At 48.0% G+C, this 16,258-nt stretch overlaps 2 protein-coding genes across 3 annotated transcripts in view; one reads left to right on the top strand and one right to left on the bottom strand.

Annotated features, from left to right (window-relative positions):
* Window positions 1-2,782, bottom strand: part of Lrrc2 (leucine rich repeat containing 2) — a 26,083-nt gene extending 23,301 nt beyond the window's left edge. The window contains exon 1 of one of the 2 annotated variants that reach the window (XM_031343680.1): window positions 2,487-2,782. The gene's annotated coding sequence lies outside the window, so the exon portion shown is untranslated. The remainder of the gene's footprint in view (window positions 1-2,486) is intronic. The other variant, XM_031343681.1, reaches the window with a different exon arrangement.
* Window positions 2,783-10,775: 7,993 nt separating this feature from the next.
* On the top strand, window positions 10,776-15,617 carry Tdgf1 (teratocarcinoma-derived growth factor 1). The gene is made up of 6 exons (XM_031345080.1): window positions 10,776-10,795; window positions 12,119-12,175; window positions 13,057-13,154; window positions 13,572-13,686; window positions 13,775-13,884; window positions 15,502-15,617. The coding sequence occupies exons 1-6, from the start codon at window positions 10,776-10,778 to the stop codon at window positions 15,615-15,617; spliced, it is 516 nt and encodes a 171-aa protein (XP_031200940.1).
* The last annotated feature ends 641 nt before the right edge of the window (window positions 15,618-16,258 follow it).

Here is a 16,258-nt window from a genome sequence, read left to right as displayed (position 1 = left end):
GCGGGGCGGGGCTGGTGTTGGGAGTGAACAGGGACACCGCCAGAAGTGTCGGTTTAGTTGACAAACTTTCCATGCCTCCACCCCCAACAATCAGAATAAATTCTGATTATGTCAGAATCGCTTTACAAAAGCATTGGCTCCCAGGAGCTGGAGGGCATGACTGGAAAAATGTGTCCCCTGGCACCAGAGCTCTGGTCTCCACTCAGAGTCATATGCCAGGGGAGGGGAGGGGAACACTCAGGTCACCTAGTCCTCTGCCTTGTCTGTCAAGGGCTTAGGGGGCTGGAGGTGTGGAGTGGGTACCTCGGAGCATCATGGGAAAGATCTGGAGAAGTGAGGAGGAAGACGGATGTGTCTCCCGGGTGATGACAAGCCATCTTGACACTCCCTTTGTGGGATTCAGAGAGAGGCAAGAACAAAGGAAAGAGAGGAAACATGGAGTGGAGTTGAGAGAGAAGAAGAGAGAGCAGGTGCCAGAGAACACCTGAATGCTCAGAGGAAGGACTGACGCCCTGTGGCTATCAGGCAGGAGTGAAGATTTCCTAAAGAGAGACACTTGTGCCTCTTACCTTTAACTCTCAAACAACAAGACCGTGGACCCTCTCCCTAAAATTGAAATTTCTCCCAATAATGTCATGCTGGAAGAAAGAAATGGCTGAAATCTGGCCCCAGCTAAAAGAGGAACCTGTACCTCTGAAGATTTCACACAGTTCTGACAGTTGGTCAATTCATTTTGCAGCAGAGATTGGCTGCCCAGTCAATGACAATGGGCAGGATCACATGACCAGGACGGCTTAGCTGTGCGGCACCATCTTACCATCCATCCATTTAACCCTCAACCTCGTGTTGAGGGTGAAAATGGACTTGGGAGCAGAGGCCCTTGGAACTTCTTGATCTATTTCCAATATAGCCACTGGGCATACATCTCCTACCTCGGTTCTGTACTGGTGTCTGTCTATCTGACCTATCAAAGACAGCAGCGGACCCTACCTTGTTGCATCTGGGACCCAGGTTCTGTGCCTAACAACTCTGATAACATTCTACCTGCCTCCCTGTAACTTCCACACACTCCATCTAGGTGTGTCCTGTGTGGGAAGATGCCCTGTCATCTGTTTGGCTTGCTCAAAGAGAGTGGCTGTGGCCAATAGACACTGAACAGGATAGGGGTTGGGGGAGTGGGGGGTTGCTGTACTCCACATCTGGAAGGCTGTTTCCCAATAGAACAGTAGGGTAGCCATTGGCTAAAGTTTAAAGTAAGATCAGAATAGCCACCACTAATTTATTCATTTTCAGTTTATTATTCATTTTCAGATGAATTATAAACTGAATCACATTTTATGTGGTCAGATCTATTTCCCTTGGGACATTTGACTATTGTTTTGGTAATTTGTTAAGCTAGAAGCCCCTCAAGAGAGACAGAGGGCACAGAAAGGACTAAGAGGACAGGGGTTGAGTCAGATGGCCCAGGCTGGAATCCTGCCTCCTGGTTTACTGACCACAAGTCCCTAAGGACAAAGCGGCTGGATTCTCACATGGGCAAAATACAACCACAGCACCCAGCTCCCTTGCTTAGTGAGAGAGCACCCTGTGATCACAGGGTTCAACTCCGCTTAAATGAGGCCTGCCACATAGTAAGACTTGGGGAGGGTGGGCCAATTATTTAAAGAAATTAAGACAGACCGTTGGTCATCAATTAAATGTAAGTTCTAAACAAGAAGTGAGAGTTGGGGTGTGGCTCAGTTGGTAGAACTCCCCTACCAGGCATGCAGGAAGCCCTGGGTTCCTTCCCCACCCTGGGCTACCTGAGACCCTGCCTCTCAAAACAAGCACCCAAACTGACACACCAGAGGTCCGTGGGCATTAAGGGGCCTTTCCCCATTAGACTCGGTTAGAGGGTTCTACACCCCAGGCCCTGTCCAGCCAAGAAGCCACCACACCCGGGCTGTTTACAAAGCTGGACTATTCTCCTTTGGTTCTCCAATCACTTTGCCACCCTTACCCCAACCACACCAGGGGGCGCACGAAGCTTTATGAAAGGGAAGACCACTTCTTCAACCCTCCCTCCCTGTTGTCAAGTATATTTTCCAAGGACCAGAAGAGGACACAAACAAAGTTGATTTATAGCCCCCTGGACAGCACGTTAGAGCTCATTCTTGGGCACGGGGTGGGGGGGAGGAGGGAGGGGTCCTCTCGAAGGAATCAAAGGATTCTAAAGATCTTGTCCCTCCAACAGAATGAGGGCGCCTGCACACCCCACGTCCTTTCTGTCTCCCGACTCAATTGTGGTTCTTGAACTAAGCATCGGTCAAAGCCTGGTCCTCTCCCTGTGTTTAGATGGTGGCTGGCTCGACCTCACCGCAAGCGCACAACACGGGCGCAGCGACGACGCCCCCCCCCCACTCAGCTTCTGCGCAGTCGCAGACAGGCGCTCCCACCTGCTGGCTCCCACCCCTCCGCCCCTGGGGCGGAGACCACCCGCCACTCACCTTCCCTGTGCGAGTGGGCGCTGACAGTCCCCGGTCGTGGCCGCCACGCTGTAATCCGTTTTCGATGCTGTTTACGCCCGCAGAGCAACACCCCCAGCGGAAGGGCTACCGTGCCTGTGCGCTAACAGGCTATATTTGTAAGCGGATAATATGATCTGGAGGACATGTGCTGATAAACTATCTATCTATTCTATGTGACTCAGCCTAGCAGGAGACAAAACAGATCTGGTCGGGGAGGGTTTGGCACCCGGGCACAGCACGATTATTCAGTGAGCTGGGCATGCAGGATCCCCTGCGCGCTTCCACAGAAGACTGACTCTTCGCAGCAAGGGAAGCCTGGGAGAACAGAACAAAACAGCCGAAGGGAAAGCATTCCGAGGTCTCAGGACTAGGAGCCAAGCAAGAGACAGGATTAGAAAGGCCCTAGGAAGGGATCAAGGATATGTAAAAACGTTTTCTGCAATGTTTGGAGCAATACACTGAAAGTGTAGATTTCATCCCCATATGGGTTTTGTCGGTTTGCTTGCTTGTTGGCTGAATCCTTAAATGTGTTAGTTTAGTTTTTACAGAGAGTTTGCTACCTGGGGAAATTGCTTGCTGATTGATGGCAGATACGGGAATGACACCCAGTAAGTAATGGAATTCCAACCTGCTCCCAGGAATCGAGCTGGTTATAACAGCAAGGGCTCCTCACACACCTTGGTTTGAACCTGGAGTCCTGGAGCAGACCCATTATATCTGAACTGGGAGGCATAGAGTCAGGAGATCAAGGTCACCCTCATCCACAAATGGTCCAAGGCCCTGTCCCACATCCCCACCCCACTCCCCTCATATAATAAGCAAAACACTCGTAATCCCAGCATTCCAGAGATAGGTGCAGGAAGATCAGAAATTTAGGCTCAGCTACATACGAAGTTCAAGGCCAGTCTGGGCTACTTGAGAGAGTCTCAAAATTCAAACAAAAACTGGTGAAAGCTGAGTGTGTAGTCTCACACCCTTTAATCTCAGCACTGCCTGATGTGCATGATGCCCTGGATTCAGTCCCTAACATTGCAGCAATACTACTATTTTGAGAATGCACTTATACTAAAAATAACAATTGCTCATTAATCTGAAATTTACATCGAACTGAATAGCCTATGTTTTATCTGCCAAACTTTACACCAAGCTGCCAGGATCTGGCTCAACTACAGAACCAGAGAGCCATATCTTTAATAAGCTTTACTGGATGCCAACAATGCTGGTCCATGACCACATGGTGAGAAGCGGGAATTAGCATAATCCGGCACAGTGGTAGCCAGGCAGCCACTCACTGAAGCAACCTGACCAAGCACCTCTGCCCCAGGAGGCCCTAACTCCAGGACTGGGTCCTAGGGTCTGTGTTTCCACGTGTTTTGAGACTGCCTTTGATACACAGTTGAAGGTATTTTAAAATACTAAATATGTTTACGCTTATGTAAGGAATTGCTACTGCACTAAACTCACTTGTCCAGACTGCCACATCACTGGGCTAGATGTATCTAAAAAGACCTTTCACGTTGAGGGAGGGCAAGCAGTGCACACCTGGGATCCTAACTCTCAGATGGTAATGGCAGAAGAGTCAGAGGTTCAGGGCTATCCTAAGCTCCTTAGCCTGGGCTGTATAAGACCCCGCTGAGGCGAGCGTGCGTGCACACACACACACACACACACACACATGTCTTGCAGCTTCCTAGCTCCCAGGATGCACCAGGTAGGCCTGTGCCCCGTGGTACTCACTTCTTCAAGTATCCTCAAAACCACAAACCGCCCAAAATATACACCGATAACACAGCTCCCTCGTGATGAACCCCAGCTGGAATCCAAGGGAATAATGCCTTTTAAGGCAGTGTTTCTCTACCTGTGGGTCGCAAGGCCAGGGATAGTACAGTCCTTTCACAAGGGCCTTCTAAGAAAAACACAGCTATTGGCGTTACAATTCATAACTTTTTACAAAATTACAGTTATGAGGTAGCAACAAAATAATTGTATGGTTGGGAGTCACCACAACATGAGGGTTGTAGCATTAGGAAGGTTGAGAACCACTATTTTTAGGCATTCAGTTCACCTCACAGTCTCTGCTGAAACGTCGTCCAGAGACCAAGTTTCTACCTCTCTGTGAGGATACAACCACGTTTACCTACCTCCCTCCCTTCCAAAGGAGTTCTGCCCACAAACACACCCGGATAACCCAAAGCTCTACTCAGGTCATCTGAGACTGCGACTCTTACCGGAACATGAGTCACATGCACAGCAAAGCTTTCTTCCAGGAAAATCTCAGATGTCCCACACCTGACCTACCTCCCTTTATGATGTACATCCAGAAATGAAAAATGTTATACACACCACTTTCCATTTCAATGGCCACAATCTTCCATTAAATGGTTCTCACTGGTGTGAGAGCAAGTGGCAAGGGCTCCTGGCTTGTGGCCTCACATCTGCCGGCCAACCTGGGCTGCAGACAGTCTTCACGGGTCATCAGCTGCACTCCTGAACAGCGTACAAATGTGCTGCGCAGCAGCCTCAGCTATGGAGCGCGGGAGAGTTCATCTTCCCTGTCAACTTGACTGGACTTGGAATCCGCTAGGAAAGACTCTTTGGGGGGGGGGGTCTGTGAGGTGGTTTAACTGTGTAGAAAGCCCCTATTCTGAATGAGTGGCACCATCCAATCCGCACACCAAGTAACAAGGAATAAGTGGCTGAACACTAGCCTTCCTTCTACTTCCCGACTGTGCACACAACATGACTGTCACAAAGTCCACTAAGGGCTACTCTGATGGCTCAGAAGGAAGAGGCATGTATGGTAGAGTCTGACTACTGAGTTTGATCCCTGGGACCAACATGATGGAAGGAGAAGAGAGACTTTCTTAAGCTTACACATTCGGATGTCCTCACACTTACACTCATGTACATAAAGTAAATACATGGGGAGTCAGTAAAATATAATAAAACTGTTAATAAAAGTGACCAATATACGAGGTTTACCTGAGATCAAATGTGGTAAAATATCTGCATCAAAAAATTAATTTTGCCAGGTAGTGGTGGCACATGCCTTTAATCCCAGAGCTTGGGAGGCAGAGGCAGGCAGATTTCGAGTTCGAGGCCAGCCTGGTCTACAGAGTGAGTTCCAGGACAGCCAGGGCTACACAGAGAAGCCATGTCTCGAAAAAAAAAATTTAAATTTAGAGGTTGAAAAGATGACTGAGTGGTTAAGAGGACTGGCCGCTCTTCCAGAGGATCTGGGTTCAATTCCCAGCACCCATGTGGCAGCTTTCAACTGTCTGTAACTCCAGTTCCAGAGAATCTAATACCCTCATACCAATGCTCATAAAATAACATTAAATTTTTTAAAACTTAATATTTTAAAAAGGTAGCCACATCTCACTATTATTTCACTGATTTACCAATATATTAGGGATATATTGGGCTAAACAAACTATAATATTAATGTTAATTTCCCCTTAATGTTTCTCTGTGCTATGTTGGATGACTTCTAGAAATTGTAAACCTATACATACATAAGGCCAGTGTGATCCTCAACCATGAAATGAAGCCAGGCATGGTCTTGCTTCCATAACCTCAGTTCTAAGGGAACAGAGGCAGAGATCCCTGACGCTTCTTGGCCCTCTAGGCCAAGCAAATCAGTGAGCTCCAGGTTAGGTGGGAGGCTGGGTCTCAACACCCAAGGTGGGGGGAGGAGGGGTTGAAAAGCTGGAGAGATGTCTCAGCAGTTAAGAACACTTGTTGCTCTTGCAGAGGCCCTGAGTTTGGTTCCCAGCGCTTACATGGTGGTTCATAACCATCTGTAACTCAAGTTTAGGGGATGCAATGCCCTCTCTGGCTTCCCTGGGCACCAGGCATGCATATGGTACAGACATACAGACAAAACACCCATATGCACAAAATAACCAATACATTAACTAAAAATGATTTTAATCTACAAAGTTTGCAAAGGCTGCAGTTGTATATCTCAGTGACGAGAGCGTGTGCCTCGCATGTGCACAGTCCAGGGTTCAATCCCCAGTCTCGTAACAATAATAACAATGGCAGCAGTAATAATACCCAAGCTAGGCCTTTAATCCTAGTACTTCTGAGGCAGAGGCCAGCCTGGTCTTCAGAGTGAGTTCCAGGACAGCCTGAGCTACACTGAAACCCCGTCTCTAAAAAAAACAAAGCCAACCAACTAAACAAACAAAAACAAACAAAAAAACCATCAATGCCTTTTAATGCTCACTTCATTTCTGTAAACCAGAAATCCGAGTCGACTGACTCTTCACAGGGGAAGACACATGGGAATGTACCTGGGACCTTTGCACATAAGTTATTGGCTGGCTGCTCAGGACAGACTTCTAAATCTGTTGCTGATGACAGCCTGGGCTGGTACCCAGGCTCCCACCTTGTATTTGCATTATGCCCATTTCAAACCCCCAGATAGCTGTGAAGAATGCTTGTGAGCAGTCAAATACAAATCCACTGAAGTCTCACTCTGAAGCAGCATCCTTTCTAGATCTTGTGAAAATCTCCCCCTACCCACATTGTCTCCTGGGGGCCTGTCTGCCCGCCTGTCTGCTGAGGACAATTAACTTTGACAAAGTCTGGGAGCAGTCAAGATATAACTGTCCCTCTCCCTCACCAGGAGTTTGGGGATGCAACTAAAATGGTATTTGGCTTGTCTTATCTAGGGTGGGAAAAGCAAGCCAGAGCCTGCTCCGCCCACCAGGCAATTTCGGGCTCTCAGGCTGTGCTCCAGCCCAAAGTGGCTGGTCCGTAAATAGCTAATCGGTTTGATTGGCAAAAGAAAGATTTGTGCAAAAGAGCTGAGAAAGCTGAGGGTGGGGGGGTGAGGTGGCTCGGTGGGCAAAGGAACGTGTTAACACAACCAGCCTAAGGACCTGAGCTCTATCTGGGAGACCTAATGTTGTGGATGGAGAGAACCAACTCCGGCAAGGTGACCTCTGACCCTCTCACACACATGCCAGGCATGGGTAAACACACATAAATGCACACATGATATATAAGCAAATATAGAATTGTAAAAATCGTGCACCTGCGTGCGCACATGCACACACATAACACATATCTAAAGTGTAAACTGAACTATTCTCCTCTGATGCACTTCCCAGGAACTGAACTAAATCATTTTGTGTTTGGCAAACTTTAGAACAAGGAGCCCGGCATATCAGTAATGCCTGCAACTTCCGTGATTCTTTCCTTCCTGTTTGGAGGAAAGCAACGTTCTTTGATATTTTTCTAGACTAGGTTGGGGGGTGGGTGGGTATTTTCTTCCTGACTCGATTCTCAGATGTCTTGCATTAGGCCCTATTTTAGAAATCAGGGTAGTGTCCGGGGCTAGAGAGTTGGCTCAGCGGTTAAGAGCACTGACTGCTCTTCCGGAGTTCCTGAGTTCAGTTCCCAGCAACCACATCGTGGCTCACAATCTTCTATAATGGGGTCCAATGCCCTCTTCTGGTGTGTCTGAAGAAAGTAATGCTGTACTCATATACATAAAATAAATAAATCTTTTAAAGAAAGAAGGAAGGAAGGAAGGAAGGAAGGAAGGAAGGAAGGAAGGAAGGAAGGAAGAAGGGAGAAGAGAAATTAGGGCAGTGTCCTAATGCTTAAGTCGGCCACAGGTGGCCCACAGGAGATTTCCCTCAGTTGGTTGGCTCCAGGTGACACAGAGAAGCAGAGAGTTCTGCTAGACGAGGCTTTCAGACCTCCTAGTGGGAACTGAGGAAATAGGGTGAAAGACAAGAAAACAAGTAGTTTATAATCCAGTGTTAGCAAAGATAAACTCTGGGGTGGGGCCTCGGCACCACCCACTCGGCAGTTCAAGGTCTCCCTGGAAGCCAGCATAGGGGAAAAGGTGCCCGGGACTTTCCAGAGCAAAGACGTCAGGTCAGTTCAAGGGCACAGTCAGTCCCACCAGCCAGGTCTTAGGAGACAGAATACAGATACTAGTAACAGTGAAATATGCAAATCCAAGTAACAACATACTAATTTTTCACATCAGGAGTCAGCAGAAGCGAAGCTTCAGATGTTTACCGCAGCCAGAGCGGACAAGTCCAGAGAGAGGAGCTCAGTACACAAGAAGAGACAGGGGTGGGATTCTGGGAAAACATTTTGGAAGCATTCACATATTAAGCAAACAATTTCAGGGCTCAATATTTATCAGGACACACCCTCAAGTATCCCCAAGTGATTCAAGCAAAGGAAGACACTGTAGAAGTGTGTCCCGCCAGGATAAAATAATTCCTTTAGTTAACATAGGTAGAAAACATAAGCCACACTGAAACAAATGGTGTCCCCCTCCTAATCCCTTCTCCATTCCTCCTGTCTGTATGCAGGAATCCGGTCTTTCAGACCCCAACAGGGAACAGCTAGTGTATTCAGACAGGGCTCTATTTGTCAAGGTCTCAGTGAAAACAGCCATTAGCTTGTTAATGAAGGAGCCCTGGCCTTCTCGGAAATAGCAGATTCTCCCCCACTATTTCCCCTTCCCGGCCTCCCCCCGCCCCCCCCCCCCAGTGTTTCAGGAATTGGAAAAGTGTCTGGAAGCTCCCGGTGACTGGGGATGAGAGGGGGTGGGGGAGAGAGTCGAGAGACTGGGCGTGTCCAGAATTCCGGGCTTGTATGGGTCTTCACGGACGACTAAGCGGAAGTCAATCCCCGTAGAAGCCTGTGGCGAAGGGGGGTGGGGGGGGGAGGGCGGTTGGTTTTGTGTTTTGTTATTTTGAGGTTGGGTCTTAGTGATACGTGCCTGTAATCTCAGAATTTGGTGCAACCGTAGCCGAAAGGTCGCCTGCCTGAGTTTCGTGCCAGCCTGATCCTGAGGCCGTCAAGAGAAAGGAAGGTAGAAAGGAAAAGTAGCCTTGCCCTGTAGCACAGGCTAGCTTTAAACTCACTCCGAAGGCCAGGCTAGCCTTTAATTCACTTCAACCCTCCGGCCTCCACCTTCCAAGTCCTAGAATTACGGGCCTGTGCCACCAGGTCCAGCTTTTGTGATGTGATATATATATATGTAGATATATATGTGTAGATATATATATTGATATTTTAAAAAGGCATACATATTCATACATGTGATATATGTACATATGTGTGTGTGTGTATATCACAAGAGATAAAGAGAGATGTATGTATGCATGTATCACTCAGGGATGTGTTCCTCTGCGGGTTGTGCCATAGACCAGCAGACAAAAGAGAGAGTTACAACTCCACTTGGAAGTCAAGGCCCTCCCCATCCGCCCACCCAAAAATTAAGCTAGTCAATTGCAGATTAACCACATGGCACTTTGGGTTGGTTTGAGGACCCGGAAGAACCAAGTGACCTCCAATAGTGCTCGGGAAGCCACTGATTTGAGCTTCAGGCAGCTGCTCGCCCCCGCGCCCACCCGCAGCGGGCCGGCGCTTGCACTTCAGACACCTCTGGCAAAGCCTGGATGGAGCCCAAACCCAGGCTCAGATCCCTCCCGACCTTGACCTCGCTCCACACCCAAACAAGCCAGCCATCTTCCCTTAGCTACCCAAGCTTTCACGGCCTCCAGCCCCCGGCTCCACTGGGAGTAACGATGAACGCAAAAGCAGAGTTAAACTTTCGCAGTTACCCTGGCGGTGGCGGAGGGAGCCTTTAATCCCAGCATTCAGGAGGCAGGGGCAGGCAGATCTTCTGGGTTCGAGGCCAGCCTGGTCTACAGTGAGAAACTCGGTCTCGAAAAACAAACACAAGAACAAATTTTGGTAATGAAGTATCAAATGCCTGTACATTTATAGGTGGTGTTTAGACTTTCCTAATTACGTTCGTGTTTGAACACCTTGGTAGAGTAACTAGACTCTCAACTCCCTTTTTCAAGAGAAAAGAAAGTTTGCATATAACCAGAAGGTGCTACTAAACAAGTTTACCTCCGGGCGATGCAGCTTCAGGGTCTAGTAATGGGCGTGGGGCCCCATCTCCCCGCCCACCTAGGGTCCTCCCCAACACTCAAGTTTCTTGTGAAGGGAGGAATATTCCTCAGAAGCAGTTTCTCTCAAACCTTTTACGGGGAGAAGAGGCCCCACCCCCCACGCGTCTACACGGAGATCTGTGTTAATTTCTCACACACTCTCCGAGACAGGCGCCTTTCTCACCTGGGATATCTTACATTTTAATCTGCTACTTTCATTTTGTGAAATTCGCCTTTGGATGTTTTGGGAATGGCTTTATGAACTAAAGCCACTTGGTAATATTGTGTTTCTTGTATTCTCCTCCAACGTTTTCACAAGCCGTGGAAGATGGGGTACTTCTCATCCAGGTATGAGCGAAACCTTGGCTTTTTGATTGCTGGAGACAGCCACTTCAGAAAATGATGTTCTATGCCTCTCTGACTTTATCTTGCTTGAACTTTGCCACTAACATTGCTGCTTTTCCTGAAGATCTTGGAACTTTATTATAGTGAGATACATACTACTTTGCCATTGGCTTCTTAAAATATCAATTTTTATGGTCTGTGTGTGTGTGTGTGTGTGTGTGTGTGTGTGTACACACGAGGATGCAGCGTACGTGTGAATGGAGGTTAGACGATGACTTAATGGAATCAGATCCTTTGGGTCCTAGGCATCCAAGTAGGACCTTCTAGGCTCATCCCATCAATCATCAGCCAGAGAAACAGTGCTTCCCTTCTCTGGCATAAATAATATTAATGTTACAGCCTAATTAAGACTGCCTCTAAAAGTTAATGGTAGAGATAAATTCAATACTTAAAAACATTAAGAATAACAAACCAGTTGAACTTGGAACCTTTTCAGATGACAGAACAGGTTTTTCCCAGTGACGCTGGGCATCTAACCAGCACTTACAGATGGTAGGCAAGTCCTCTACTCCAACCCCAGCCCATACAGCCACTTAAGAATTTATATATGCAAACAATGCACCGTGGAAAAATATGCAGCTTGTGCAAAATAGAATTCTTTAGCTTTTTAATTTTATAACTGTTTACAATTGTATGTATGTGTAAGGGTGGGGCCTAAAAGGAATATACATGATGAAATATTGGATGTTGGCAACTTGTTTTAAATAGTTAATGCAAAACACAGCCCTTGCTTCGAAGAGTAAGAGAGTTCATTCTGAGCCATGTGGGGATGGCTGTGGCTTGGGAATACGAGTTCTTACTCGAGCACCTTATGTGACTGTCAAAAGGATACTAAGTCATACCCAGAGGTTCATGATGAACAACCATCACATGGTCGTTAAACATAGCCCAGGATACTTTGGGCTGCTATTGCGAAGCGTTCCAACTCTACAATCACACACATCATTCCTCTATAAAGTCCTCAACATGTGGGGTTTTGTTTTTCTTTAAGATTTATTTATTATGTATGCAGCCTTCTGCCTGCAGCCCAAAAGAGGGCACCAGATCTCATTTTAGATGGTTGGAAGCCACCATGTGGTTGCTGGCATTTGAACTCAGGACCTCTGGAAGACCAGTTGGTGCCCTTAACCTCTGAGCCATCTCTCCAGCCCCAACATGTGGCTTTTTTAAAGAGGGAACTTCTGTCTAGTTTTGTTACTGGAGACAGCACTGGCCTCCAGTTTCCTGCTTTGTTTTGCTAACTGATGCCCAATTTTCTTCTCCCAGTGTGGTTTTACTTGTGGTCATTTCCAATGCCTTTGAATTTGGACTCGTTGCTGGTGAGTTTTCTTTTGTTTTGGGTTCAGGGTTTTTTTTCCGAGGGGGACTTCAAGACAGGGTTTCTCTGTATAGCCCTGGTTGCCTTGGAACTCACTGTGTAGACCAGGCAGGCCTTGTACTTAGAAATCCACTTGCCTCTGCCTCAGGGAGTGGCGTGCGCCACTTTATGGGTGGGGTTCAGGTTTTTGAAACTGGATGTCACTGAACCCTGGCTGTCCTGGGACCCCTGCCTGCTCTTCCTGCATTCTCCAATCCTGGTGCTACTACTGTATCCAGTGAGCTTTGTGTACACACACACACACACACACACACACACACACACACACGCATGCGTGATCTTTTGTCTTGGTTGTTTTTTATTTTTTATTTTTTTTTTAAATTTTTTTGATAAAGACCTTGTACCCCAGGCTGCCTAGAAACTCAATACTGCCAAGGTTGAGCTTGAACGCCTGATTCTTCTGCCTCCCAAGTTCACTACCAAATCTAGTTGAGGTTTTGCTTGTTTTTTTTTTTCCCACCAACTTTTGTTGCCGTTGTTGTTCCTATGGTAGACGATTTAACCCAGGCTTTGCACCTGTTGGACATACTCCGGGTTTACCCCCCACCCCACCCCACCTCCTCTGCATTGGGGTTAAACCTTATACTTACTTAGTCCACTGCCACTGAGCTCCATCCTCAGCCCTTAGTGTTTGGGGACAGGGCTGCTCAATCTCGCCTCTAATTGGATCCTTCCTCCTCCTCCTGAGTGGGGAGACCATAGGCAAGCACCACCGTACTTGCTGGTGGATGGGGGGGGGGTTTCTCTTGAACACCAACAATATTTTGTGGCCTAAAATACATAATACAGGGATGGGCCCCCGAGAGCTGGCTATTCCGTCTCCAAGAGACCTTGCCATCCGAGATAACAGCATTTGGGACCAGAAAGAACCTGCACTACGAAATCGGTCTTTCCAGTTTGTGCCTTCCGTGGGGATACAGAGCAGTAAGACCTTTGCCTTCGTCCATCTCTGTCATGGCCCTTGATACATCTCTGACTTACCCCAAGAGACAGGATGCGTGCGTGAGTTAGCACCTGGGTGGGCTGTACTAGCTTGTCATGTAAAGGTGAGTGAGGTTCGAGTGTGTGTGCGTGTGCGTGTGCGTGTGCGTGTGTGTGTGTGTGTGTGTGTGTGTGTGTGTGTGTGTGTGTGTGATATCCCTGATACTCAGTTTCTCTCCTGGGACCTGGTAACCAACCTGGTTGAAACATGGAAGTCATTTTCCTGAAAGGTAGAGTCGCATGCTACACGTCCCTCAGAGTACTCTGGGGAGCGAATGCCAGAGTGCTACATGAACCTCTGCTTATGGGCTTTTCAGTCTCCCACCTGCCCCCCTCCCCATGACTTCCCTTACGTTTCAGGCAAGTCCCTTAATAAAAGTTGCTGTCTGAATGGAGGGACCTGCATCCTGGGGTCCTTCTGTGCCTGTCCTCCTTCCTTCTATGGACGCAACTGTGAACATGATGTACGCAAAGAGTAAGCGCTGTTGGAGGGGTCGGGACTGGGTGAGGAGGGAGGGGGGAAAAGGAATTCTTGACGGTGGGTGTTGTCTCTTCTCTCCCAGGCACTGTGGGTCTATCCTCCATGGCACCTGGCTGCCCAAGAAGTGTTCCCTGTGCAGATGCTGGCATGGCCAGCTCCACTGTTTTCCTCAGACCTTTCTACCTGGCTGTGGTAAGCAATTGTCCCTCTTTCTTTAATCTTGACAGGTCCTTCATATGCCCAAGAGACTCTTTCTACCCCCTGTTCTGCCAGAGCCTTCTTCATGGCCTGACAGGACCTTCCATGACCTCTGCTTATAAAATAGCATAAGAGTACCAGGGGCACACAGCCTAGGAGTCCATGTTGGGTGGGTGCTCTCTGACGCTGAGTCCTTAGTGAATGCTCCCATAGCTAGAAACCCTGGGAAAGGATTCTTTCGATACATCATGGTGACCCAAGGTCATTGGTGGATGATCCCTTAAGATTATGATATGAGGCCCCAACATGTGGGATACTTGGGGTGCTCCCTCAGGTACAGGTCATTCAGATGTGGGGTTCTTAGTGGACATGCCACTGGCTTGGGGGAGGGCGGTGATCCCTCGGGTACCGAGCTGTTGGTGTGCCATCCCTGATACAGCGGAGCTTTAGGAGGCATAGGGTCCTGGCTGAAGGACACTCCCTCAGCCCCTATTGTCCCGCTACCTACAGAGTTCCCACACGTCTACTTGAGACTGATAGTCAGCAGGCTTCTGCTGGAGACGATGAACAGGAAGAGACCTAGCCATTTAGACAGGAGGAAGTGCCCTCTGCCATCTTCCCCTTTGGGCAGAAGATTCCCAGCAGACTCTAGGGTGGCCGTTTAGTTAGAACCGAACCCTAGAACGAATCCCTCCTGTACTTTTTGCTCTTGTTTTGTTGGGTATCTTATTCTGCATCCCAGACCGGCCTGGAATTCACTCTACAGTCTAAGCCGGCCTTAAACTCCCATAAGTCCTCCTGCCTCAGCTTCCATAGTACTGATCCAGGAATACACCACTAGCCTGGGATCTACCCGCACTTTGACCCCACGGTGACCTTTTCAGACAAGGTCTTACCATGTAACCCTGGCTGACCCAGATCTCAGAGACCAGCCTGCTTCTGCCCCATCCCACCCCCAATGCCGGGGTTTAAAATCGTGAGCCACCATGACTGGTTGGTTCTTTCCGAGTCCTAAAGGTCTATGGTAGCTGATTACAGCATCCTTCATCTAACAGATCTGAAGGAGACAATGACAAGAGGATCAGGACATAGAGGAGAGCAGGGAAGCCAGTGATGTCCCCACCCCGACGTGGGTGGGGCTTTTTTGAGCCACTCACATCTAGACTCTTTTAATTGACTGTGCAAGTTCATCAAGCAATTGAAAGTGTTGTGTCAGTATCTTTACCATTGCACCCTGGGTATTGTGCATAGATTAGCAAAGGATAGTAGAGTAGTTAGATGAACAGGGGCCATATTTTCCTGGAATTTAGGGCCTGAGCTGTGTTATCCACTTACCAGAGCCTAACCAAGCTCTGCACCAACACTGGAATAGAAAGTATCCATGGAGGAGCCAGTTAACAGCAGGTCTGTGGTTTTGATGTAAGATCTTCAGGGGCATAGAGTGTCATGTAGCTGCTGCTGATCCTGTAGGTAAGTAAGTACACTGTCCTTATTGAGTTAGGCCCCAGCAGCGGTCTGACCTTGTAGGCAGGCATAAGTTCAGGCAGTGAAGGCAGCAGGGTAAACTGCTGGAGGGACTGTTTTGAATGACCAAGCATCTCAACCTTTCAGATGGGTACGTGATGGACCAGGATCTCGAAGCATCCAGGACTCCGAGTCAAACGCCGTCTGTGCTGACCACGTTTATGCTAGCTGGTGCCTGCCTTTTTCTAGAAATGAAAATATAGGTGTCATGTGGCATATGCCAGTGCCATAGCAAAGCATCATTCATCTTAGTGCTCATAGTGAATCCCTAACATTACCCCTCAAAAAACGCTTAACTAGGTCTTACCTCCGTACAATCCCTCCTCTTTCTGGATGTGCTGGCTGTAAAAGCCATGGTGTGTGTGCCAAGTACTTGTAACACCGAGTTACATCCCTGGCCTAAAAGATACTCTAAAAATGTGTTGTCTACTGTATCCTGTGTTTCTTGATAAAGATAACTCTCTCCTAGTACTTTTAAATAGTTCTGAAGATCATTAAATCCTAATGTGCGACTGAAAGTAAATTCAGAGCAGATGAAAACAGCTACATTATCTTTAGTCGGGGACTTAAGTCAGGCAGAGGCGGGTGTACTTCTGAGTTCCAGGACACAGAGAAACTCTGTCTCAGAAAAAGAAGGGCTGGGCAGTGGTGGCGCATGCCTTTAATCCCAGCACTTGGGAGGCAGAGGCAGGCGGATTTCTGAGTTCGAGGCCAGCCTGGTCTACAGAGTGAGTTCCAGGACAGCCAGGGATACACAGAGAAACCCTGTCTCTGTCTCCAAAAAAAATAAAAAGAACTCTGGCGAGCAAAATATGAGTAGTCTTTCTAGGTGGGAAGCTAATTG

The sequence above is a fragment of the Mastomys coucha genome, unplaced genomic scaffold, assembly GCF_008632895.1.
Source record: "Mastomys coucha isolate ucsf_1 unplaced genomic scaffold, UCSF_Mcou_1 pScaffold23, whole genome shotgun sequence".
Lineage (NCBI taxonomy): Eukaryota > Metazoa > Chordata > Mammalia > Rodentia > Muridae > Mastomys > Mastomys coucha.
This window is presented reverse-complemented; position numbering and strand designations above follow the sequence as displayed.